General features: G+C 41.6%; 2 protein-coding genes and 1 non-coding gene across 9 annotated transcripts in view; 1 reads left to right on the top strand and 2 right to left on the bottom strand.

Annotated features, from left to right (window-relative positions):
* MLH1 (mutL homolog 1) overlaps positions 1 to 23329 on the top strand; it is a 51122-nt gene extending 27793 nt beyond the window's left edge. Inside the window, exons 14-19 of the mRNA XM_022553750.2 lie at positions 15767 to 15875; positions 16751 to 16814; positions 20214 to 20378; positions 20943 to 21035; positions 21336 to 21449; positions 23019 to 23329. Of these exons, the coding sequence (XP_022409458.2) occupies positions 15767 to 15875; positions 16751 to 16814; positions 20214 to 20378; positions 20943 to 21035; positions 21336 to 21449; positions 23019 to 23186 (713 nt within the window). The 3' untranslated portion in view covers positions 23187 to 23329. The remainder of the gene's footprint in view (positions 1 to 15766; positions 15876 to 16750; positions 16815 to 20213; positions 20379 to 20942; positions 21036 to 21335; positions 21450 to 23018) is intronic.
* Positions 7358 to 7430, bottom strand: TRNAG-UCC (transfer RNA glycine (anticodon UCC)). The gene has a single exon. It is a non-coding gene; the product is annotated as a tRNA-Gly (tRNA).
* Positions 23330 to 24992: 1663 nt separating the features above from the next.
* LRRFIP2 (LRR binding FLII interacting protein 2) overlaps positions 24993 to 25968 on the bottom strand; it is a 118933-nt gene continuing 117957 nt past the window's right edge. For all 7 annotated transcript variants that reach the window (XM_089919013.1, XM_089919019.1, XM_089919012.1 and 4 more), the window contains one exon: positions 24993 to 25923. In XM_089919013.1, the coding sequence (XP_089775139.1) occupies positions 25813 to 25923 (111 nt within the window). In that variant the 3' untranslated portion in view covers positions 24993 to 25812. The remainder of the gene's footprint in view (positions 25924 to 25968) is intronic.

The raw sequence follows: 25968 nt of genomic DNA, 5'->3' as shown, positions 1-25968 counted from the left end.
TTTATATCCTAAAGATAAAGTGAAAAATCATTATCTTCCTCAGAAATAGCTTTCAGAACACCTGAGTATAAAACTCCTTTTGAGTCCCCATTACTCCAAAACTAACTTTATGGTTTTAGTAATGGAAGGGGGCCCGTCACCTCCCAGGGATGAACTGACGCAGGGACTGAGGTGTGTGGTAGTGACTTGGCCCTAATAGCAGTCCTGACCCCACTTGATGAGTTACAGTCGTGCTCCAGGTGGAGCCATCATTGCTGGGCTCCACTGGGCGGCTCTGCACTTGAGTCTACACAGTTTAGCCCTGGCCTTGCCATTTTTCATCTACTACACATTTCTTTCTTTCCTTCTTCTTTTTTTTTTTTTTTTTTGTGCAGTACATGGGCCTCTCACTGCTGTGGCCTCTCCCGTTGAGGAGCACAGGCTCCGGACGCGCAGGCTCAGCGGCCATGGCTCACGGGCCCAGCCGCTCCGCGGCATGTGGGATCCTCCCGGACTGGGGCACGAACCTGTGTCCCCTGCATCGGCAGGCGGACTCTCAACCACTGCGCCACCAGGGAAGCCCTACTACACATTTCTTGATTAAACAAGTTAACATTTTATAGCAGTGTTGAAAGTTATCTTAAAATATGACAACCTGGACTTCTAAAATAAATGAGTGAGGAATCCCCTGTCAGTCCAGTGGTTAGGACTCTGCGCTTTCACTGCTGAGGGCCCAGGTTTGATCCCTGGTCAGGGACCTGAGATCCCACAAGCTGTGTGGCGTGGCCAAGGAGCAATTTAGTGCCTTTCCCACTGACTGTTAGCCTCCTAAACAGCTGCTCTGACTCAGAGGCCCTTTACATCTTCTCTCTCAGTTACTGCTTGTTTGAATGAATGCAGGAAGGCCTCAATTTGCCTTTCCTTGCCCGTTCTTTCTTTACTTCGCACTCTGGGCCTTTGTGTGTCTGCATGTGGGGAAAGGCATAGAGGGCCTGTTCCCTTGGAAGGCTATATGCTTCCTGTGACTAAGGCCTTGCAACTTGCAGACGGCGCTGCCAGTTGGCTTCTGATTTCTGTTTCCGTTAAGATTTGCTCCCATTGCTCTTTCCCTCTGTTATTGGCCTTCAAGCTGGGAGCTTTTAAAACCATTTTAAATAATTAAGAGGAGGTTGGGCCATGACTTGATTTATTTAGCAGCCTTCCTCACAGTTGCTTAATTGACAGACTCCCTCAGATTTGGAATTTACTGAGTTTTCTTTAAGGATTTGTATTCCTTATGCAAAGCAAATTTAAATGCAAATTTAAAGTTATAATTTCAATAAATTTCTGAATAGTTGCAAACTGTTTTCAGTGCAGTACAAAGCTAACCTGCACCAGGTTTGGTCAGGTTTGGAGTTCATTGATGAAGTGCTGATGAATCTAAATGTTCTGAAATTGTATGTTCCTGAGTGTTACCTCATTTAATTCTAGAATAGTCTTGTGAGGGAGGCAGAGCAGATGCTGTTATCTCTGTTTTAAAGATAGGGAAATGGAAGATGGAGAGGACAGATTAGTTGGAACATCCCTACAAGGCAAAACTGGCCTGGGTGCCTGCCCTGTGGAGGGTGGGCCGTTACTGGTGTGGCTTGCATCAGAGATGCTAGCCCAGTATTTAGGTGCAAAACTAGATCAGCTGCTCTAGATCACATGTTGGGATGAGCACAGCATGTGATCCCTGATCCCTCAGACTTGAGGCTATTTTCAGACATGCAGGGTAGGGTCTACAGAGGGAGTCCCAGTCCTGGTGTGGGGAGTGGGGTGAGCACTTTGGAGCCAGGAGGACTCTGCTGAAGCCCCTGCCAGCTACACCATTCCGTAGCCACTCAGAAGTCTGTTCACCTTTGTGGGGCCTTTCCCTGCTCTGTGAAATGGTGTTCCTGCTACAGCCCTTACCGGGCTGTTGTGGTGAACACCTGAGACGCCATGTGCAAAGGTGGGGGTGGGGTGCCGCTGCCTCGGGCCCTGCTCACTGCATCTGTTGATGCGGCCCCAGGCGGGGGTGCTGCTTGTCTCTGAGTTGAACGCCTACGGGGATTTCTCTGAAGCTCAGATCTGGGGAGGCAGGCCAGAGCCTGGCTGTGCCCCCACGGAGCTGTGACCCTGGCCCAGGAAGGAAGTAAGATGCTTTCCTTTAACGATGTTCTTAGTTGCACTTATTTGTGTGATTATTTCATTGCGGTACCTGGCAGAGTGCCTGGCTCGGGGATTCAGGAGATCTTTGCTGAAGGAGGGATTGGGAGGAGCTGCCTCAGAGGGGAAGCCCTGGAATCTATTTCTGAGGGACGTCAGAGTTGAATGCTCCATCAGACAACTCTGGAGTCTTTGGATTTACCCAGTCCTCCTGGGTCCACTTTCGAGAACCAACGGGGTTAATTTCTGGCCCGGTATCCCGTCACGTGTTCCGTGGAATTAGGCTTATCCTGGATTAATAATGACTAAGTTACTTATTGCCAGTCACATAATTTTGATCTGTTAAGGAGGATGAGGAATGTCATAAGTTATTTGCTATCGCTTGAATCTGAAAATGTGCTTAGCATTTCATCCACAACTTTATTTTCTTGATGTTTGGTGAACAGTCTTGGGTTTAAGTGTACACACTCTTCTATGGTTTGTCACCATGTAACAGCTTCTTTTGGTTCAAGAAGTCAGTTCAGGGGGCTTCCCTGGTGGCACATTGGTTCAGAATCCGCCTGCCAATTCAGGGGACACAGGTTTGAGCCCTGGTCCAGGAAGATCCCACATGACGCGGAGCAACTAAGCCTGTGCGCCACAACTACTGAGCGCACGCTCTAGAGCCCGTGCGCCGCAACTACTGAAGCCCCCGTGCCACAACTACTGAAGCCCGCACGCCTAGAGCCTGTGCTCTGCAACAAGAGAAGCCACCGCGATGAGAAGCCCACGCACCACAACGAAGAGTAGCCCCCACTCACCGCAACTAGAGAAAGCCCATGTGCAGCAACGAAGACCCAACACAGCCAAAAATAAATGATAATTAATAAAAATAAATATTAAAAAAATCTTAACCCCCCCGCCCCCCAGAAGTCAGTTCAGCAGACATTGCACCGCGCTCAGCCCTGAGGCAGAAAATGCATTGAATGCACTCAAACCCCTGTCTTAAAGGAGTCTACGCTGTTGGGGGGCGGGTGTTTGGTAAATCGCCTGCTGTGACATAAGGTAGAATGAGGGACGTTCTGGAACAGAGACAGAGGCCGCGTCACCAGGGTGACAGGGTGACATCTGCCTGGAAGGGCTGCTTGATCAGCTCAGGCAGCAGCCAGAGGCCCTGGCGCCTGGGGGCTGCCAGGAAGCAAGTTCCACATGTGGCCCTTAGGAACCAGAGGACAGCTCACCCTTCCTTCAGGTGGCTTTACTTGCTTCTCAGAGAACGTGCTGAGACCCTAGGCTGCCGTTGTGAACTCGGATGTGTGATTTGGCTTTGAAGCACAGAGCATTTGGTCCTATTTTGCTGCTGGCAGAATGGCAGGGAAACACCCGCAGACCTCCAGTGCTGTGGGCGTAACTAGGAGAGGAATAAAGCACAGGTTCTAGAGGTCCTGATAGGAGGCCGGAATGGGTGCAAGCAGCCTCATGGAGCCCAGGGAGGAGAAGCCCTGCCTGTTCTCCTTGTTGACCTCCTGCCTGGCTTGAGCCCCCTGCAGGGAGCCAACGCCCCCCTCGCGGCCCCCTGCCCAGGCTGGGCCTTTGGTGGCCTGTGGATGCGTCAGAGCATTGATGAAAAATCTGTATGGAAAAATCTCTGACCCTTTTTTAGTAAATTACGCTGCTTCTCTTTCCTCCAGTGCCTCATTATTCAGGATTATTTGATGTTCTCCAGCTTTTAAAATAATCATTTTCCACCTACGCAGAACATCCTGTAGAGACATTGAGTTTCCAGTGGGAACAGAGGGGAACGCTTATTCTAAAAATGAGGAAAATAAGCCTCTTTCTGCAGGGGGAGCAGAGTGTTGCAGAACTTATGTAACAATGTGAGAACTCATGTGTGGTGTCCAAGCTTAAAAAAAAGTACAGTAGAAATGTGATGTACAGGCTTATGGCTGTCCCCAGACCATTGCCCTGCTGTCTCCACCCCCTCTCCCCTGTCCCCCTTTGTGGTCGTATGTTTACTTCTTCCATTAAATATATATATATGTACACATACACACACACACACTCAGATAAATTAGTAGATGCAAAATCATGCTTATGAAACATAAGTAGGATCTACAGGAGAAAACAAATGAACGCTAACTTAAAGGAACAGCTCGTTGCCATCACCTGTGCAGCCCTGTGTGCTCTTTCCCTGTCCAGCCCCTTCCCTCCTCCCTTAGGGTAACTGTGACCCTACATTTTGTGATTATTATTTCCTTTCTTTTATTATAGTTTTACCACCCATATTTGTAGCCCTACAAAATTTATTGTTTACTTGTACAAATTTTAAACTTTGTATAAAGGGAATTATATTGTTTTTCTGCAGTGTATATAAGTATACACATATTCCTAAAATTCATCCATCTTGCTACGTTCTGGTTTACTTTTTCTGCTTGTAATAGATTCCACTTCCTGACTTTGCCACATGTTTAGTCATTCATTCTGCTATGGAAGGACATGTGGAGGACTCCAGGGGTGTCACCCCTGCCTCTCAGCCCCCAGCCCCTTTCCTGGACCTGAGCAGATCAGGAGCTTGGCACACTGGCCGGGAAGCTCTGTGCAGAGTAGACACACACTTAGAGTTACTGCTGGCTTGTAAAGTGACAGCTTGTTTTCCAAACGGGTCGCTAAGTGTGTGGTCCCACCAGCAGTGTGGAGAGTTGCTTTGCTCCACTGTTTCTCCGGTGTTTGATATTGTCAGACTTTTTACCAGTTTGGTGTTAGTGAAAAGGTGTCTAATGGTGGTTTTCATTCGTGTTTCCCTGATCACTGATAAAGCTGAGTAGGTGTATTTCCTCTTCTCTTAAGTGCCTGTTCTAGTTTTCTGCTCATGTTTCTGTTGGGTGCTTGGTCTTTTCTAACTGATTTTAGAAGTTCTTTATATGTTTATTCTAGACAGTAATCAGTTACGTGAAAATATCTTCCCTCAGTTTGGGGCTCATGTGGTATTTTTTTTATGAATGCTCCCCCCATATATATTTTTTAAACTTTTTAATATTTTTTAACATTTTATTTTATATTGGAGTATAGTTGATTAACAATGTTATGTTAGTTTCAGGTGTACAGCAAAGTGATTCAGTTATATATATCTATCTAAAGAATAGATATATTTATCTAGTCTTTATCAAAATTTTTTCCCATTTAGGTTATTACAGAGTATTCAGCAGAGTTCCCTGTGCTATACAGTAGGTCCTTATTAGTTATTTATTTTAAATATAGCAGTGTGGGCATGTCAATCCCAAACTCCCAGTCTATCCCTCCCTGCCAAGTTTGTTCTCTAAGCCTGTGAGTCTGTTTCTATTTTGTAAATAAGTTCATTTGTATCATTTTTTTTTAGATTCTGTATATAAGTGATATGATATTTGTCTTTCTCTAACTTCCTTCACTTAGTATGATAATCTCTAGTTGCATCCATGTTGCTGCAAATGGCATTATTTCATTCTTTATAATGGCTGAGTAATATTCCGCTGTATGTATGTGCCACATCTTCTTTATGCATTCATCTCTCGATGGACATTTAGGTTGCTTGCATGTTTTGACTATTGTGAATAGTGATGCTATAAACATTGGGATGCATGTATCCTTTTGAACTATGTTTTTTTCCAGATATATGCCCAGGAGTGGGATTGCTAGATCATATGGTAGCTCTGCTTTTGGTTTCTTAACGAATCTCCATACTGTTCTCCATAGTGGCTGTACCAATTTACATTCCCACCAGCAGTCTAGGAGGGTTCCTTTTTCTCCACGCCCTCTCCAGCATTTGGTATTTGTAGACTTTTTGATGATGGCTATTCTGACTGGTGTGAGGTGATATCTCATTGTAGTTTTGATTTGCATTTCTTTAATAATTAGTGATGTTGAGCATCTTTTCATGTGCCTGTTGCCCATCTGTATATCTTCTTTGAAGAAATGTCTATTTCGGTCTTCTGCCCATTTTTTGATTGGGTTGTTTGGGTTTTTTTTGATATTGAGCCGCATGAGCTGTTTGTAGATTTTGGAGATTAATCCCTTGTCAGTCGCATTGTTTGCAGATATTTTCTCCCATTCTGTGGGTTGTCTTCTCGTTTTGTTTATAGTTTTCTTTGCTGTGCAAAAGCCTTTGAGTTTAATTAGGTCCCACTTGTTTATTTTTGTTTTTATTTCCATTATTCTAGAAGATGTATCAAAAAAGATATTGCTGTGATTTATGTCAGAGTGTTCTGCCTATGTTTTCCTTTAAGAGTTTTATAGTATCCGGTCTTACTCAAAATGGGTTAAAGACCTAAATATATGTCTTCTTTGGCGAAATGTCTATTTAGGTTTTCTGCCCCTTTTTTTTTCGGTACGCAGGCCTCTCACTGTTGTGGCCTCTCCTGTTGCGGAGCACAGGCTCCGGACGTGCAGGCTCAGCAGCCATGGCTCACGGGCCCAGCCGCTCTGCGGCATGTGGGATCCTCCTGGACTGGGGCACGAACCTGTGTCCCCTGCATCGGCAGGCGGACTCTCAACCACTGCGCCACCAGGGAAGCCCTTCTGCCCATTTTTTGATTGGGTTGTTTAGTTTTTTTGTTATTGAACTGTATGAGCTGTTTGTATATTTTGGATACTAGGCCTATTGGTTGCATTGTTTGCAAATATTTTCTCCCTGTTTGTAGCTTACCTTTCTTCTGTTTATGGTTTCCTTTGCTGTGCAAAAACTTCTAAGTTTGATTAGGTCCCATTTGTTTATTTTTGTTTTTATCTCTATTGCCTTGGGACACTGACCTAAGAAAACATTGGTACAATTTATGTCAGAGTGTTTTGCCTTTGAGCTCTTCTAGGAGTTTTATGGTGTCATGTCTTAATGTTTAAGCCTTTAAGCCATTTTGAGTTTATTTTTGTGTATGGTGAGAGGGAGTGTTCTAACTTCATCGATTTACATGCAGCTGTCCAGTTTTCCCAGCACCACTTGCTGAAGAGACTGTCTTTTCCCCATAGTATATGCTTGCTTTTTTTGTCAAAGATTAATTGGCCATAGGTGTATGGGTTTATTTCTGGGCTCTATTCTGATCCATTGATCCATATGTCTGTTTTTGTCCCAATACCACACTGTTTTTTTTGTTGCTGTTGTTCTGTGTTTATTTATTTATTTGGCTGCACTGGGTGTTTGTTGCAGCATGTGGGATCTTTAGTTGTGGCATGTGGGCTCTTGGTTGCGGCATGCAGGATCTAATTCCCTGACCAGGGATCGAACCTGGGCCCCCTGCATTGGAAGTGCAGAGTCTTAACCACTGGACCACCAGGGAAGTCCCATACCACGCTCTTTTGATTACTGTCACTTTGTAGTATGTCTGAAGTCTGGGAGGGTATGGCTCCTGCTTTGTTCTTTTTCTTCAGGATTGCTTTGGCAATTCTGGGTCTTTTATGGTTCCATATGAATTTTACGATTATTTTTTTAGTTCTGTGAAAAATATCATGGGTAATTTGATAGGGATTGCATTAAATCTGTAGATTGTTGTGGGAAGTATGGCTATTTTAACAATATTAATTCTTCCAATCCAAGAGCATGGGATATGTTTCCACTTCTTTGAATCTTCAGTTTCCTTTATTAATGTTTTATAGTTCTCAGTGTATAGGTTTTTCACCTCCTTGGTCAGGTTTATTCCTAAATATTTTATTTTGGGGGGTGCGATTTTGAAAGGTATTGTTTTTTTACATTCTCTTTCTGATATTTCATTGTTAGTGTAAAGAAATGCAACCAATTTCTGTGTGTTAATCTTGTATCCTGCTACCTTGTTGAATTCATTTATCAGTTTTAGTTGTTTTTGTGTGGAGTCTTTAGGGTTTTCTGTATATAGAATCATGTTATCTGCATATAATGACAATTTTACCTCTTCCCTTCCAATTTGGATACCTTTTATTTCTTTTTCTTATCTGATTGCAGTGACTAGGTCTTGCAATAGTATGTTGAATAGAAGAGGCGAGAGTGGGCATCCTTGTCTTTTTCCAGATTTTAGTGGGAAGGCTTTCAGCTTTTCACTGTTTTTAGTATTATATGGGCTGTGGATTTGTCATAAATAGCTTTTATTATGTTGAGATATGTTTCCTCTATGCCCACTTTTGTAAGAGTTTTTTTTTTATCATGAATGGATGTAGAATTTTGTCAAATGCTTTCTTTGCATCTATTGAGATGATCATGTGGTTTTTGTCTTTTCTTTTGTTTCTGTGGTGTATCACATTGATTGATTTGCAAATGTTGAACCATTCTTGTGAACTTGGGATGAATCCCACTTGACTGTGGTGTATGATCTTTTTTATGTGTTGTTGGATTTGGTTTGCTAATATTTTTTTTGAGAACTTTTACATCTATATTCATCAAAGATATTGGCCTCTAATTTTCTTTTTTGGTGGTGTCTTTGGTTTTAGTGTCATGGGTGATGGTGGCTTCATAGAATGTCTTTGGGAGTGTTCTCATCAATGTTTTGGAAGAGTTTGAGAAGGATCAGTATAAGTTCTTCTTTGTAGGTTTGGTAGAATTTGCCTGTGAAGCCATCTGGTCATGGACTTTCATTAGTAGTGATTGGTCTGTTCAAATTATCTGTTTCTTCATGATTCAGTTTTGGTGGGCTGTATGTTTCTAGAAACGCGTCTATTTCTTCTAGGTTGTTGAATTTGTTGGCATGTTCATAGTATTTCCCTTATGGTGTTTTGTACTTCTGTGGTGTTGGTTGTTATGTCTCCTTTTTCATTTCTTATCTTGTTTATTTGGGTTCTCTCTCTTTTCTTCTTGGTGAGCCTGGCCAGAGGTTTGTCGATATTGTTTAACCTTTTAAAGAACCAGCTCTTGGTTTATTGATTTTTTTCTATTTTTTTTAATCTCTATTTTATTTATTTCCTCTCTGATCTTGAGTATTTCTTTCCTTCTGCTGACTAGGTTTTGTTGTTCTTTTTCTAGTTCTTTTAAGTGGTATATTATGTTGTTTGAGATTTTTCTTGTTTTTTGAGGAAGGTCTATATGGCTGTGAACTTCCCTCTAAGAAAGGGTTTTGCTGCATCCCATAGATTTTGTATGGTTGTATTTTTATTGTCATTCATATCAAGGTATTTTAAAATTTTCTTTGATTTCATTATTGACCTGCTGGGTTTTTTTAGTAGCATGTTGTTTAGTCTCCATGTAATTGTTTTTTTTTTCTTTCACTGTTGTGGCCTCTCCCATTGCGGAGCACAGTCTCCGGACGCACAGCCTCAGTGGCCATGGCTCACAGGCCTAGCTGCTCCACGACATGTGGGATCTTCCTGGACCGGGTCACGAACCCGTGTCCCCTGCATCGGCAGGCGAACTCTCAACCACTGTGCCACCAGGGAAGCCCTACATGTAATCGTTTTTTCCACATATTTCTGTGGTTGATTTCTAGTTTCATGCTGTTGTGGTCAGAAAAGATGCTCGAGACAATTTCTATATCCTTAAATTTGTTGAGGCTTGTTTTGTGCCCTAGTATGTGGTCAATCCTAGAGAATGTTCCATATGCACTTGGAAAGAATTTCTTTTTTTTTTGGATGTAATGTCCTGAAAATATCAATTAAGTCTAATTAACTGTTCTATTGTATTATTTAGGATCTCTGTTGCCTCACTGATTTTCTGTCCAGAATATCTGTCCATTGATGTGAGTGGGACGTTAAAGTTTCCTACTGTTATTGTATTTTTGTCAATTTCTCCCTTTATGTCTTTTAGTATTTGTCTTATGTATTTGGGTGCTCCTGTATTAGTTGCATATATGTTGACCTGTATTAGGTGCATATGTGAATGTAATAATCCTCTTCTTGTATTAATTCTTTTATTATTACATAGTGTCCTTAGATCTTTCTTCGTGGCTTTTGTTTTAAAGTCTATCTTGTCTGATAATGAATATTACAACCCCTGCTTTCTTTTCATTTCAGTTTGCATGAAATACCTATTTCCATCTCCTCACTTTCAATCTATGTGTGTCCTTTCCTCTAAACTGGGTCTTTTGTAGGCAGCATATTATAGGCTCTTGCTTTTTTATCCAATCTCCCACTCTGTCTTTTGATTGGAGTGTTTAGTCCATTGACATTTAAGGTAATTATTGATAGATATGTATTTATTGCCATTTTAAACTTTGTTTTCCCTTTGATTTTATATTTCTTCTTTGTTCCTTTTTTGTTTTTCCTTTTGTGGTTTGATGATTTTCTTTTGTATTATGCTTATGTTCTCTTCTTTTTGGTTTTTGTGAATCTATTGTATGTTTTTGATTTGTGGTTACCATTTTTCAAGTATATTAACCCCTTCTTGTCTTAGACTGGTAGTCATTTAGGCTCAAACACATTCTAGGGAATGAAAAAAAAATCTACATTTTCTTACTTTTCTCCTCCACATTTTATGATTTTGATCTCCTTATTTACATCTTCATGTTCATCCTTTTGCTGTTTCATTGTGGTTATTAGTTTCACAGAACTTTTTTTTAATCTGTGTACTGGCTTATTTAGGTGATTTGCTTTCTGATTGTGATTTTCTCTTTCCTATGGATTCTTTTATATTTAGAGAAAACCTTTCAATATTTCCTTTAGGATAGGTTTGGTATTGCTGTATTCTTTTAGTTTTTGCTTGTCTGAGAAATTCTTTATCCCTCCTTCTATTCTAAATGATAATCTTGCTGGGTAGAGTATCCTAGGTTGCAGATGTTTCCCTTTTAGGACTTTGGATGTATCTTTCCACTCCCTTCTGTCCTGCAGTGTTTCTGTAGAGAAATCAGCTGATAGCCTTATGGGGGTTCCCTTGCCTCCTTTGTTTTTCTCTTGCTGCCTTTAGAATCCTCTCTTTAACTTTTGCCATTTTTATTATAATATGTCTTGGTGTAGGTCTGTTTGGGTTTACCTTGTTTGGGATCCTCTGTGCTTCCTGTACCTGGATATCTGTTTCCTTCTTTAGGTTTGGGAAGTTTTCAGCCGTAATTTCTTCAAATACATTTTTGATCCCCTTTTCTCTTTCTTCCCCTTCTGGAATCCTTATTATGCATACATTGGCACAATTTATATTATCCCATAGGTCTCTTATGTTGCTTTCATTTTTTTTTTTTTTTTCATTTGGCTTTCTGTCTGCTGTTCTGATTGGGTCATTTTCATTATTCTATCTTCCTGGTTACTTATTCATTCTTCTGCATTATTTATTCTGCTATTCATCGTCTTTGGTTCAGTTTTCATCTCAGCAAATGAGTTTTCTAATTTTTCTTGGTCCCTCTTTATAGCTTCTAGTTCCTTTTTACAGTACTCTGCATTTCTGTCAATAGCCTTTCTAAATTCCTTCAGTATTTTCATCATCTCCTTTTTGAACTCAGTGTCTATTAGACTGAAGAGGTCTGTTTCATTGTTTGTTATTTCAGGGGAATTCTCTTGGTCTTTTAATTGGGAGTGGTTCCTCTGCATCTTCATTTTACTTATAGTTCTCTTGCTCTGTGAGTTTAGGAGAAACAGTTATCTGCTGTGGTCTTGGAGGGCTATTTATATGTGGAAGCCTCCCTGCGTAGCTTGTGTGGGTTTGAGAGTTTTTGGTGTGCGTCTGGTTTTAGTCTGGACGTCTGCCACCTCTTTCCTTAGTGTGTGCTGGCCGTTACCTCCTGATAGTGGATGTGCGGATGTTGTGGCTGGTGCCTGGTCGTGGAGTTCTCCGTGGCAGTGGCAGCTCACGTGTGCCCCCAGAGCACGTGATTAGAATGGAGGTGGCTCGGGACTGCTCCTGAAGTCCAGGGAGCAGCAGCGACTTGTGACTGCTCCTGGAGCTCGTGTAGGCAGTGTCTTGCTGCCTTAGAGCTCTCGCGGGTAGAAAGGCTGTAATGGTGGTTCCCGCCCCTCCCCTCACGCACTACTGACACAATGGCACCTGGCCTCTAAGGCAGCCCAGGCTTCCTCTGCATACACCATCAGGTGTGGTTGCACCAGGCTCCAGCCCCTTCAGGCTGTTTCCGTGCAGTCCATCCCAGTCCTCTCTCTGGGTCTGATCTCTGAAGCTCAAGCTTCCGCACCCAGCCCCCGCCTGTATCGGCAGATAGGTGTCTCAGGCTGAGAAGTGCAGAGCTGTGGTACTGACTGTCTGTGCATGTCTTTCTCTGTTCTAACTGCTGCAAACTGGTTGCTGTGTTCTCTGAGGTTCTGAAGCTCCCCCTCTGTCCTGGTTGATTCCCCGCTGGTGATGGGACTTCCCAGGGTACAGGAACCTTTCCTCTTTTACAGCTTCATCCCAGGGATGCAGGTCCTGTCCCGATTCCTTTCTCGCTTTCTTAACTATTTATTTATTTTTTGCCCCACTTGGTTACGTGGAGATCTTCTTGCCCTTTCAGAGGTTAAGGTCTTCTGCCGGTGTTCAGTAGGTATTGTGTGAGAATTGTTCACATGTAGATGTATTTTTGTTGTATTTGTGGGAGGAGGTGAGCTTCATGTCCTAGTACTCTGTCATCTTGATCACTCCTCTACCATACATTGGCCTTTTAATCTTATTTAGGAAATTCTTTCTATCTCTGGGATAATTAAATCTATATTCTTATATTATCTCCTAAAATGCTTATACTTAAATCTCTAGTCCACCTGGAATTAATTTTTGGTATATGGTGTTATAGTCACAGTTTCCATGTGAATATCTCATTGTTCCATATTATGTTGTTACTGTCAGTTTGTTTGGGTTTAGCCAATATTTTCTGCTCATAATTCTTTTCCTCAGACCTTTCATGGTCTGCCCTAAGCACCTCCTTATGTGGGGCCTGAGATGGCAAGCTGAGTTTTGCTTTGTCTAATCCATCTTTATTTTGGTAAGTTTCTTTGCTGGGTTTAAAATTCCAGATTGGCAATTATTTTTTTCTCAGTGCATTGAAGGTGTTATTTTATCAGTCGTTGGCTTCTATTGTTGCTGTTGAAAATTCAGCTGTCAGTCTTATATTTTAATACTTTGTGGGTATTCTCTCTTTTCTCTCTGAGAGCTTTTAAGATCTCTTTAGTGTCCTGCTTATCTCAGGTGTGGATTTTGTTGGGCTTCCTGGAGCTGAGGTTTGGTGTCTTTCATCACTTCTGGGATATTCTCTGATCTTTTGTCTTGAGAGTCTCCAGTTACTGTCTCTTCCTGTCCCCCGCCCCTTCTGGGACTTACTTACATATTTATTCTTCTCCATATTGTATAAGCTATCTTTCATATTTTCCATTTCTTTGTCTCTCTGTGCTGCACTTCGGATAATTTTTTTAGATCTACCTTACCATTAATTACCTTGCCAACTTTGTCCACTCTGTTCAGTCTATCTTGATTTTTTTTTTTAAAGAGTATTTTCCCCCTTTATTGTGGTAATGTTCATGCCATTTTATTTTTTTAGACAATTTATTTAATTTTGGCTGTGTTGGGTCTTCATTTCTGTGCGAGGGCTTTCTCTAGTTGTGGCAAGCGGGGGCCACTCTTCATCGCGGTGCGGGGGCCACTCTTCATCGCGGTGCACGGGCCTCTCACTATCGCAGCCTCTTTTGTTGCGGAGCACAGGCTCCAGACGCACAGGCTCAGTAGTTGTGGCTCACGGGCCTAGTTGCTCCGCAGCATGTGGGATCCTCCCAGACCAGGGCTCGAACCCGTGTCCCCTGCATTAGCAGGCAGATTCTCAACCACTGCGCCACCAGGGAAGCCCCAGTCTATCTTGATTTTTAATTTCAGTTATTATATTTTTTATTTTTAGAAATTTTGTTTTTTTTGAAATCTTGATCATTTTTAATATAAACTTATTTTTATTAACTTTGGTTTAAATTTTTAAGATTGAGTCAGAATAAAATCATTTTCCCCATTGTTTACCATGGTGTTTTGACCCCCACCTGTTAGCATATTAAAATACAAAAGATGTTGTATCACGTGACCTTGCCAAAGGTGCAGATAGAGACAGTTCTACTTTTTTCCTTTCATATTTTTATACTGTTTCCTTGCCTCACTACAGTGGTTAGGACCCCCAGTACAACGTCAAATAGGATGAGTGAGCATGGGTGTTAATTATCTTGTTCTCCATTGTGGAAAGAACACATTCAGTATTTCACCATTAAACATGATGTTAGCTGGAGGTTTTTCATAGATGCCCTTTTCAGATTAAGGAAGTTATTTTCTGTTCCTAGTTTGTTGAGAGTTTTTAATTATAAATTGTTGTTGTCTAATACTCTTTCTATATCTAAAATGATCATGTGTTTCTCATTTATTCTGTTAATATGGTGAGATTTTCCAGATGCTAAATCACCTTGCTTTCCTGGGCTTATCTCTTCTTGATTGTATTATTATTTTTTTTTAAAAATATATTGCTGGATTTAATTTGCTGATGTTTTGTTTAGGATTTTTGCACCTATGACTGTAAAGGATATTGGTCTAAAATTTTCCTTTTTTCAATGTCTTCTCAGGTTTGGTATTAGGGTTATGCTAACCTTGTGAGGTAGGAATTATTCTTCCTTTATTTTTTGAAAGAGTTTATGTAAGACTGGTGTTATTTCTGTCTTTTTCTATTTATTTTTTAAATTGCACTATAGTTGATTTACAATATTGTTAGTTTCAGATGTACAGCAGTCATTAAGTTACACACACACACACACATATTCTTTTTCAGATTCTTTTCCATTCTAGGTTATTACAAGATGTTGAATATAGTTCGCTGTGGTATGCAGTAGATCCTTGTTTTATATATAGTAGTGTATATCTGTTAATCCCATAATCCTAATTAATCCCCACCTGCTTTCCTCTTTGGTAAACCATAAATTTGTTTTCTTTGTGTGTGAGTCTGTTTCTGTTTTGTAAATAAGTTTATTTGTATTATTTTTTAGATTCCACATGTAAGTGATATCATATATTTGTCTTTCCTTGATCAGTTTTGATAGTCTCCTGTCACTTATTCAATGTTTTAATACCTCTTAAGCATACTGAACATGCTTATTATTTTATCATCTTTGCCAATATTTCCAGTCTCTAAAACTTGGCAGATGTGATTCTGTGATTTCTTCTGGATTCTAATTCTTGGTGCCTAGTTTCTTTGTGTATTTTGTAACTTTTTGACCACTAAGTCCTGGTACTTTATCTGTGAGGAATTATTTGAAGTCTGGGTTGAAGATGAATTTCTCCAGAGAGAATTTGCATTTGATTCTATCAGGAACCTGGAGGAACAGTCAGCCCTGGAATCAGTTTAAACTAAAATCTCCACTTTAAGTTGTCAAGCAACCTGCTTAGTGTGAATCCTGGCTGCAAAAGAGGGGAAGTGGCCTCCTGTTACAGTCCACATTTCGCACCATTCCTAGGCTTCTGTTTTTCTTTCTCTACACCTCAGAGCCTGCAAAAACTGAAGTTCTTGATACCTGCAGTTCCTCCAGTGTCTTTGGATAAAGCTGGTTTCAGAGCTCTTGTTACTTCTCTGGCTTCCTGCTTTGTCTTGGATGGTGATCTTTGAGTATTCCTAAATCTTTTGGCAGTTCCTTGTTGCATTTTGAAAGATTAGTTCTATCTTATTCCTTCTTCGTGTGTACTTTCAGCAAGAGGTTCCATTCAGGTACCTGTTTGTTGTCTCTAGTTCTGGTGCTTTGGGCTGCAGAGAGGTGTTGGTGGGGTGCAGTTACTGACCTGTGTCTTGTTTTCCAGCTCTCCGGGAGGTGCTGCGTAACCACTCATTTGTGGGCTGTGTGAATCCTCAATGGGCCTTGGCACAGCATCAGACCAAGTTATACCTTCTCAACACCACCAAACTTAGGTAAATTGGTGCGAATGTGAAAAAAGCAGAGCTGCTAGAAGAGTAGTCCTGGAGGCAGAGGCAGGAAAAGCCGGGGAGAGCAGGATGACATAGTTGGAAAGGGCCCTGGCTTTAGCGTCACATGTTGTTTCACATCTGGGCTCAACCATTTACCATTTATGTGACCATGGACAAGTCACTTTCCTAATCTGTGTCTCGGATTTCTCATCTGTAAGATGAGAAATTTGGGTTATTACTACTTAACTTGCAGGGTTTTGTGAAGGTAAAATTACATGAGATGCCTGGGTTTGGTAGATGCCCAGTGCTCAATAAAAGTTGGCTGCTGTGAACTGGGTGCTAAGGGCTTAGTGCTGGTGGAGCATTGCAGCGTGTGCTGTGTACAGCAGGGTACTGTGGGAGATGCTCTGGCGGATGTCTGCTGCACCGCCCACTCTCAGCCCTTTAAATCCAACTGATTGGGTTTAAAACCGGGGTCACGTCCCTGCCCTCCCTATACAGCCCATATTTTTTAAATGGTGAGTTGTAAAAGAAGTGTATTTATAGGATTCTTTGCAAGTGGGGAAAAGGTGAGCAAACAAAAACTCCTTCTTAACTTTATCACTACTGAGTGTTAGAACCTTTTACAGCACCAGAGGGGTGGGGACAGAGCACGGGTGATGACAAGGCAGATGGTCTTAGTGGTCTGACCTGTGTGCAGAGGCTGGCCACCAAAGCCCTGGTGGAGCAGGAGATCCCAGGACTGTTAGAAAGGCCACCGCGAAGCAGCACATCTCTGTCCTACCCGTCTCGGGTTATCTCTCCCATTTTGTCCCTACTGCTTGGCTCTGAAGCATGGATTCAGCTTTTCCTTAATGTCACTTCATTTTTATTTTCAGTGAAGAACTGTTCTACCAGATTCTCATTTATGATTTTGCCAATTTTGGTGTTCTGAGGTTATCGGTAAGTTTATTTCCTGGTTCTCATTTCTGAAACTTCAACAACTGGTCATTTCTGAAAATAGCTCTGCCTTATTATTTTATTTGTATATTAAATTTTTCTAAATATGCTTAGAATAGTTTATTGTATGATTTGCATATGGAGGTATCTTCATATAGTTTTATACAAAGCAGAACAGTCATTTGGTAGCCAACTTAAATGTTTATTATTATTATTATAGAAATTAATACATATCTACTTAAGAAAACTTGGAAAGAGATAAAAATAGAAGTAAACATTCTTTAAAGCCCGTGACCCAAACACAACTCCAGCTAACAAGTTTAGTCCATTTCTTTCAAGACCTTGTCATTGCCTAATTTTGAGTTAAAAATCATACTATCTATGTAGTTTCATGTCTTCTTTTTACATCTGACATACTCTACAAAAAACCCTCTGGAATTTTTATTGGGATTGTGTTGAATCTATGGATCAATTTGGGGAGAAAATCTTTTGTTAATTTATCCCTTAATATTTCATATTTTTTGGATACTATTGTGACATTTTTATAAATTGTCAATCATTTGTTGCTAGTATCTAGAAATACAAGTGTTTTGGTACATTAATCTTATATCTTGTGACCTAGTTAAACTCACGTAGTTTTAGTAGCTTTTTTATTGACTCCAGCAGATTTTCTACATAGATGATCATAGCATCTGTGAGTAAAGACAGTTTTATTCCTTCCTTTCCAATCTGGATGCCTTTTCTTATTTCTCTTGCTTGATTACACTGGCAAGAAGCTTAGTACAAGGTTGAACAGTAGTGGTGAGAATGGAAATCCTTCTCTTATTCCTGATCTTGGGGGAAGCATTCAGTTTTTGACTATGAAGTATGCTTTCTGCCATCGGTAGGTTTTTTGTAGATGACCCTTAGGCGGTTGAGGAAGTTCCCTTCTATTCCTTGTTTGCTCAGAGTTTTTATTCAGGAATGGATGCTGAATTTTTTCAGATGCTTCCTCTGTATCTGTTCAGATAATTGTATGGTTTTCCTTTTTTTAGTTTGTTACTATAGTGAATTACATTGATTGATTTTCATATTTTAAACCAGTCTTGCATTCCTGGGGTGAACCCTGCTTGTACATGATGTATTATCCTTTTTATATATTACTGGAATTGATTTGTCAAAATTTCGCTTACAACTTTTTTTTTGGCTGGGCTGCGCGTCTTGTGGGATCTTAGTTCCCTGATCAGGGATTAAACCCAGGCCCCGGCAGTGAAAGTGTGGAGTCCTAACCACTGGACCACCAGGGAAGTCCCTTGTTTCCAACTCGTAACATCTGCATTCACGAATGATATTGGTGTGTAGTTTTCTTGTATTGTCTTTGTCTGGTTTTGGTATGGGGTAATGCTGGCCTCACAGAATGAGTTGGGAAATACTTTTTCGTTTTCCATCTTCCAAAAGAGTTTGTGTAGAATTGTTTATTCCTTAAATGTTTGGTAAAATTCATCAGTGAAGCCATCTGGGCCTGGAGATTTCCTCACAGGAAGATCTTTAACTAAAAATTCAATTTCTTTCATAGATATAGAGCTATTCATGTTAGCTTTTTCTTGAGTGAGCCTTGGTATTTGGTTTCTTTCAAGGAATTTGTCCGTTTTTCAAATTTATTGCCATAAAGTTCAGATATTTTTTATTCTTTTAATGTCTGTAGATCTGTACTGATGTACTGTACTCTGTCATTCCTAATATTGGTAATTTATATCTTTTTAACTTGATCAGTCTGGCTGAGGGTTTGATCTCAACTGATTTTTTGTTTCATTGATTTTTCTGTTAATTTTCTGATTTCTGTTTCATTGCTACCTGCTCTGATCTTTATATTTCCTTTCCTCTACTTACTTTAAGTTTAATTTGTTTTTGTTTCAGAAGCTGAGGTCACTGATTTGAGATCTTTCTTTTCTAGTATAGGTGTTAAGTACTATAAATTTCTCCCAAGTGCTGCTTTAGCAGCTTCCCACACATTTTGATAAGTTGTTTTCATTTTCATTCAGTTCAGAATACCTTCTAAATTCCCTTTTGATTTTTTCTTTGACCCTCGCATTATTTAGAAGTATATTACTTAGTTTCTAATTACTTGGGGATTTTCCAGAGATCTGGTATTGATTTCTAATTTAATTCCATTTAAAAAAAGTTATTTGTTTCATTTTATTTTTTGGCTGCATTGAGTCTTCGTTGCTGAACGTGGGCTTTCTGTAGTTGCTGCAAGCAGGGGCTACTCTTCTTTGTGGTGTGTGGGCTTCTCATTGCGATTGCTTTTCTTGTTGCGGAGCACGGGCTCTAGGTGTGCGGGCTTCAGTAGTTGTGGCTCGTGGGCTCTAGAGCGCAGGCTCAGTAGTTGTGGCACACGGTCTTAGTTGCTCCTTGGCATGTGGGATCTTCCTGGACCAGGACTCGAACCCATGTCCCCTGTGTTAGTAGGCAGATTCTCAACCACTGCGCCACCAGGGAACCCCTTAATTCCATTTTTGCAGAGAACATATTGGAATCCTTTTACACTTACTGAGACTTGTTTTGTGGCCCAGAATATAGTCTATGTTGGTAAATACTTTATGTGCACTTGAAAATGGGCTTGTTGAGTAGAATATTCTATAAATGGCAGGTGTATCAAGTTGATAGTGATGCTCAAATCTTCTGTACCCTGATTTTCTGTCTACTTGTTCTGTCAATTATTGGGGAAAGGATATTGAAGCCTCCATGTAGTTGTGTCTATTTCTCTTCACAGTTCTGTTTTATCCTTCATATATTTTAAAGCTCTGTTATTGAGTGCATAAACATTTAGGATTGTTAGGTCTTTTTGTTAATTGACTCCTCTGTTATGAAAAAGTAAGAACAGTGTATTGTGGGTTCATAATATGTAAAATGTATGACAACAGTTACGATGTCTGAAGGAGAGAAATGGAAGAAAATTTAGGCATCTTATTTTTCACAATAGATTACAGTCTTCTTCCTAATCAGATGATTTACCTGAAATGTCATTCGATTTAACTCACTCTCCCTCCCCCTTGCTTTAGTTATGGGTAAGGCAGTAGGAAGAAATGAATGATCTGCTTCGTGTCTGCCTTGTGATTTTCTAGAAATACGAAATTGGGGTCCTTAAAGCTACACAGAAGGAAAGTGCCTCCTCACGGCCTTGCCTTTCCCACCTGTTCAGCAGGTCTTTTTGTTGGTCACACCTTCTCTGTTGCAATGGCCATTGGTGAGGAGGAGGATGAGCTTCTGTTGTGGATTTTCAGGTGTTTTCTTTGGGGGAACTGCAGAATGAGTGTTAGATTTGTCGCTTCTCACCTGCTGTTGTGAAGATGGTTTTGTGGGAATTCAGGCTGCGTTGGATGCCCTGTTATGCTCACCCCTAAGGTTTTTGATCCTTCCTAGGAGCCAGCACCACTCTTTGACCTCGCCATGCTTGCCTTAGATAGTCCTGAGAGTGGCTGGACAGAGGAAGATGGTCCCAAAGAAGGACTTGCCGAATACATTGTTGAGTTTCTGAAAAAGAAGGCTGAGATGCTTGCAGACTACTTCTCTTTGGAGATTGATGAGGTGGGCGACGGTCATTTTTATACCTCCATTGTATTCTTCAGGTAAGAGTCAAGTTCTGTAGTTGGTCCAGGATCAGGACAAGAAGGCTGGGCCCCCTCTCTGAAGCAGCCTGTGACCTCTGTGACATCTTCACTCCCTATTTGTGTTTCTAGGTTCCACAACTTTTATCATCCATTCGTGCCCATTCCTGTCCCCAGGGTGCAGGACCCAGGCAGGAGGGAGAGCTGAATCCCACTGTCCCTGCAGGCCCCAGTGAAGGAAATGATGCTTTGCCACTTGCTCTCCTAAGAGGTTTCTTCCTCTTACCCCTTGATTTCTGGGGCTTTCCTTGATGTGTTCTTTGGTTGGTGAGCAGATCCAAAGAGAAGGTGGCTCTGCTACATGTCAGGACAGAAAGCGCTAAGTGCTTAGTTCTGCTGCTCCCAGTGCCCAGCCTGGTCAAGCACCTGGTTGCCCAGAACGGCTGGTCTGAGGACAAGACCTGGAGGAAGCACCAGGGAGAATTTGTTTAAACTGTAACGGCGTGATTTCTTATCCCCTGTCCTGGCCTTTTTCCACAAGCAGGAAGGGAACCTGGTTGGATTACCCCTTCTGATCGACAACTACGTGCCCCCCTTGGAGGGTCTGCCTATCTTCATTCTCCGACTGGCCACTGAGGCAAGTGATGGAGCCAATCCTGATGACAGTCCTGTGGGTGTGTGAGTGTGTGTGTGTGTGTGTGTGTGTGTGGGAGGGCACATGGCCCTGCTGTTGTAATGATGAAGAGGAAAAGGGTAGCATGGCTAAGGTCCCTCTCATCCCTGCCCGCCCACAGCAATACTCAGTAGTTCCAACTTACAGCTTTAATGCCTAAAAAGTCACGTTTAGTTTTTAAGTTGTCTGTTATCTCCATTTAGAAATGAAATGTGTTTAAAGCACGTACCTATGTTGAGGTATTGAATTCTCTCTTTGGAGCAGGTGAACTGGGATGACGAAAAGGAATGTTTTGAAAGCCTTGGTAAAGAATGTGCGATGTTTTACTCCATCCGGAAGCAGTATGTGTCTGAGGAGTCGACCCTCTCAGGCCAGCAGGTATGAGGGTGCGCACTGGTGCCCGGGACTGGGGGCACAATCTTGCCCTCTCTAAGTTCCTAGGATCCGCTGCATATAAGCTTCAAACACAGTGGTCAGCTCTTACGAGTTTTATTTCCTTCTGAAATATAGAAGGTGCCTCCAGAGTGACCTCACCGTCAGATGTACAAACACAAGCCATCGCAGTGAGAAATGGGAAGTTTCAGGGCTAGTGGGTGGACTGTATCTCCCATTGTGAGCCCGGAAGTGTGTAGCCTTAGCCTTCAGGTTCTGGGTCAGTCTCCCCAGTCTCTTTCGGCTTGTGCCTCACTCTGCCTCTGACCACTGCTGTGCCAGGGGGACACGGCTGTACTTGGGTCAGGGCCCCAGCTCTTACGGAAGGTCAGCCTGGGTTCTTCATGTTTCTGTGTCAGATGACAGTGCTCTTTCAATCCACAACTATTTCGGAGGGTTTGGCTGGGTGGGGGAGAGGGGACTGAAATACAGGAGTACCTCAGAGATTTTATTGGTTCCGTTTCAGACCACTGCAGTAAAGCTAGTTGCGCAAATTTTTTTGTTTCCCAGTGCATATAAAAGTTATGTTTATACTGTATACTGTAGTCTGTTAAGTGTACAGTATATAGCACTGTCTCTAAAAAGCCAGTGTATATACCTAAATTTAAAAATGCTGTTAGAAAAATGGAGCCAGTAGGCTTGCTCAATGCAGGGTTGCCACAAACATTCAATTTGTGTTTAAAAAGAAAAGAAAAAAAACCGCAACAGTCTGCAAAGTGCAGTAAACTGAGGCCTGCCTGCAGTGTAAGAATGGAAGGGTGGGTACTTGATACACGTAACGGGCTCGGTGATTGCTCCTAGTCCTCCTCTGAGATGACATGCTGTTGCTCCAGCTTCATGGGTGAGGAAGCTAAGGGACAGTTTCAGCGGGTGCTCAAGGGTTCCCAGAGCCTGTGGGTGGTGGAGCGGAGATCCAGTCCCAGGTCGTGTTGGCCAGAGGCCCTGGAACCATCTCATTCCAATGGAGGCGGCAAGATAGCACACTTACCAAACTGTGCTGAGAGTATCCCGTATGACTGGAAACACTGACTTCCAGGTGAGGAAGGATGGATGGGAAAGAACATCTTCTTTTACATGAGGCAGCCTAAGGCTTAGATGTAGGAGCGGAAGGGTGGAGTAAAATAATCCTCATTTATTTTTTCATTTCTTACCTGTGGAGCTTTTTGGGAAATAGAACGACATTGAGACTCCAAATTTAGTGGTAATTACGGAATGTACTTCCTACTACTGCCATCCAAACATTATGTTAGATCCTGCTACAGTAAACACACTCTCCCTGAATGGTAACAGTTTCCATGGGAGGAAGCGTCACAAAAGCCACGACTGATTCTTTTCTTCCATCTCATCTCTCTGCTCAGGCCTGTAGGATCCTTGAGAGGCTGGCCTAGAAAAGATACTTCACAAGCATTAGGTCACACAGCCCATTATAAGCCACCAAGACTCTCCAGGCCCAGTGCACATCAGCCAGGAAACCAGCATAGACTGGGATGTGAACATCTAACATGTCTCTTTCAGAGTGAAGTGCCCAGCTCTACTCCAAACCCCTGGAAGTGGACTGTGGAGCATGTTGTCTATAAAGCCTTCCGCTCACACCTTCTGCCTCCGAAACATTTCACAGAAGATGGAAACATCCTGCAGCTTGCTAACCTGCCCGATCTATATAAAGTCTTCGAGAGGTGTTAACTATGGTCGTCTATGGCCTCTGGGATGGGTCGTTCTTCCTCTGTATCCCGACATTGGTAGGTTGAACTCACACTTGCATTTTAACTAGTAGCACTCCTTCATGCATGGTGGATTGACTATAAATAAAGTCCAATTTGTCCTAACATGGTTTTTTATTTAATTTCATTACACTTGAAATTTTCCTAGATCCATTTTCACCTAGTGTATACTGATTGTGTTGAAGAATCCCAAAAGTAGTTTGAAAGCCTCCTGGACGTCTGATAAGAATTCTAAAAGGGCCTTAAAGACTTTATAGATCATGCATTGATTCGATTCTGTGTTCTGGTGAATTTCTAATATCAGGTGATAAATATTATGTTGGTTCAGGTGCCTTTTTAAAAAAGAGGTCCTGAACCTATAAGAGGGGCTGATGACATTGTCAATTCAGCTTTCTGTGTAGTCACTCTATTAGTACCTTCAGTAACCAAAGCTAATTAATTTATTCTTAATTAATTTTAAAATTTGAAGAAAATAGTTCTTATCCAGTCCAAAATAGGCATGAGTTTTTAAGTTAGCTCACTTTGTTAATGGCTATCAATACTACCAGCTTAAGATAAAGGAATTTCTAGGTATTCTTGTTTGAAGGGTGTTGTAAAAATACAAACTGAAACTGTTAAGTACCATTAAAATAAGCTACCTTAATATTAGCCTGCATTAATAGAAATGTGCAGTCAGCACAGGGAGGAAGAATGCCTATAGTTTTGAGGTAAAGTCCAGATTACAAGGCTCAGTGAAGAAAGTTCTGTGGAAAAGAAGAGAAGAGTCTATTTTACGAGAAGTGGAACCATTCCATTTGGAAAAGACTGGGACAACAAAACAGCTCCAGGAGGAGCACAGGCTGAGTGACCGTGGGTGGAGAGGAAGAGGGATTTCCAAGGCCTCAAGAGGTGGACTACACGATGTTTCAGTTCCAGGTATGTATGGGATTCTAGGATAAATCTGCATTTCAGAACATGCCTCGTCACTGCCCACTCCCACACATCAACTGAAAGAAAACTTATAGGAAATCATCTCAAAATATGGAAACCAATTTCCTGAATTATTTTATTTTTTAAAATTTATTTTTGGCTGTGTTGGGTCTAACGTTGCTGCTTGTGGGCTTTCGCTAGTTGCAGCGAGCGGGGGCTACTCTTCGTTGTGGTGCGGGGGCTTCTCCTTGCGGTGGCTTCTCTTGTTGCGGAGCATGGGCTCTAGGTGCGTGGGCTTCAGTAGTTCTGGTGCATGGGCTTAGGTGCTCTGCGGTATGTGGGATCTTCCTGGACCAGGGCTCGAACCCGTGTCCCCTGCATTGGCAGGTGGATTCTTAAGCACTGCACCACCAGGGAAGCCCCTGGTTTCCATGTTTTAAACACAAAGAGCTAATTATTCTAAAGAAGGGAATAATTATTAGAGATTTTATTCATATTTAAGTTAACTTTATTACCTAGTTTCAAGTCTAATTTTATCTTATGTGGCCTTAATTCATTAGACTTTCCCCCATATTTTTTCCGTGTAAACACACTGAAGATACAATAATCATTTCCATAAAACCACCTCAATTCTGAGAGCAAAAGAGAATCACAAATACTGTAACATGGCTACGACTCGATGATAAAATCCTCTTAAACTGGGTGCCTTTAAGATGAAACTGAAGTTCTTAAAAGAAATCCTATATTCCAGATTATTTTTCCTTAAGGAGAGAAAAGAGGGGTGAGCTAGGCGGGCATGATTGCCAATGACTAGTTTTAAAGGCTCCTCTAAGAAAATGAATGTGTCAGTAGCCAACTGTAGTCAGCAAAAGGGTGTATTTAATAGAGTCTTCAGGCCGACTTCCCACCTGCCTGGCCTGGCCTGCCCTCCCTCCCTCATCGGGCTGGTCTGAGGTTTCATTCCACAGATGAGCAGCAGATGAAATACTTTTCAAGATACAGCACAGTTGATGTGAAGACTAAGGACCCTACTCTTACTTTAAGAGTACAGGCCTTGGACTTCCCCTGCCCCATGCAATAAAGCAAGTTTTATATACACTCCCCGTATCTTTTTCTAACATTTTCTTATATAAATTTAAATACCTTACAAAAAAAGGCTTTTTCCTCCAAACATATAAATTTGAGTGAAACATATATTCCCCACCTGTGAACTTGTTTCTTCACTAAAATATAAATGCTACCTGATATTAAGGGTAAATGTCTTTTGACCACTGGAGATCACTGAAGTCTGAATTGCACTGTGGAGAAGGCACTTGTGTTTTCTGAGGTTTCCAGGAAGTACCTCGGTGAGCGCTGAATCGCTGTCCTCCAGAACCCGTGCCAAAGCCTCCGAGTGCCCAGTCACTGAGGCAGCTGGGGAAAAATGGTGAGTAAACTTGATTCTAAAATTATGGAAATAAAAAATAATAACGGCATGGACCAATTCTTAGTCTAGAATCAAACTACCAACAAAATCCAAAGTGTTCATTCATGAAGATTCAAACCTGTTTCATTCTCTCATAAATTATAAAATACAAAGGTGGCTATCTTAATGACAAAGCTCAAACAGTCCTGAAAGGGGTTTGAGTGGACGAAAGATCAGTCCTTCCAGGCGGGGCCCAGGCAGCAGGGCGGCCTCCCTATTGCTGGGCCAGCAGTGCTGTCCTGTTGGCCTTCATCTTCTCCAGCCGCTTGGCCAGATGGCTGTTGGTCATCTCCATCTCCTCGATCTTGTCCAGTGCTGTTCGTAACTGGAGACAGGAAGAGCTTGGTCACTTCACATGGTCAAAAACAAA

Source organism: Delphinapterus leucas, chromosome 10, assembly GCF_059928025.1.
Source record: "Delphinapterus leucas isolate spDelLeu-1000000601 "Yukka" chromosome 10, BTC_Dleu_Yukka2, whole genome shotgun sequence".
Taxonomy (NCBI): Eukaryota; Metazoa; Chordata; class Mammalia; order Artiodactyla; family Monodontidae; genus Delphinapterus; species Delphinapterus leucas.
The sequence above is the reverse complement of the archived record's forward strand: the minus strand, read 5'-3'. Positions and strand labels throughout refer to the sequence as shown.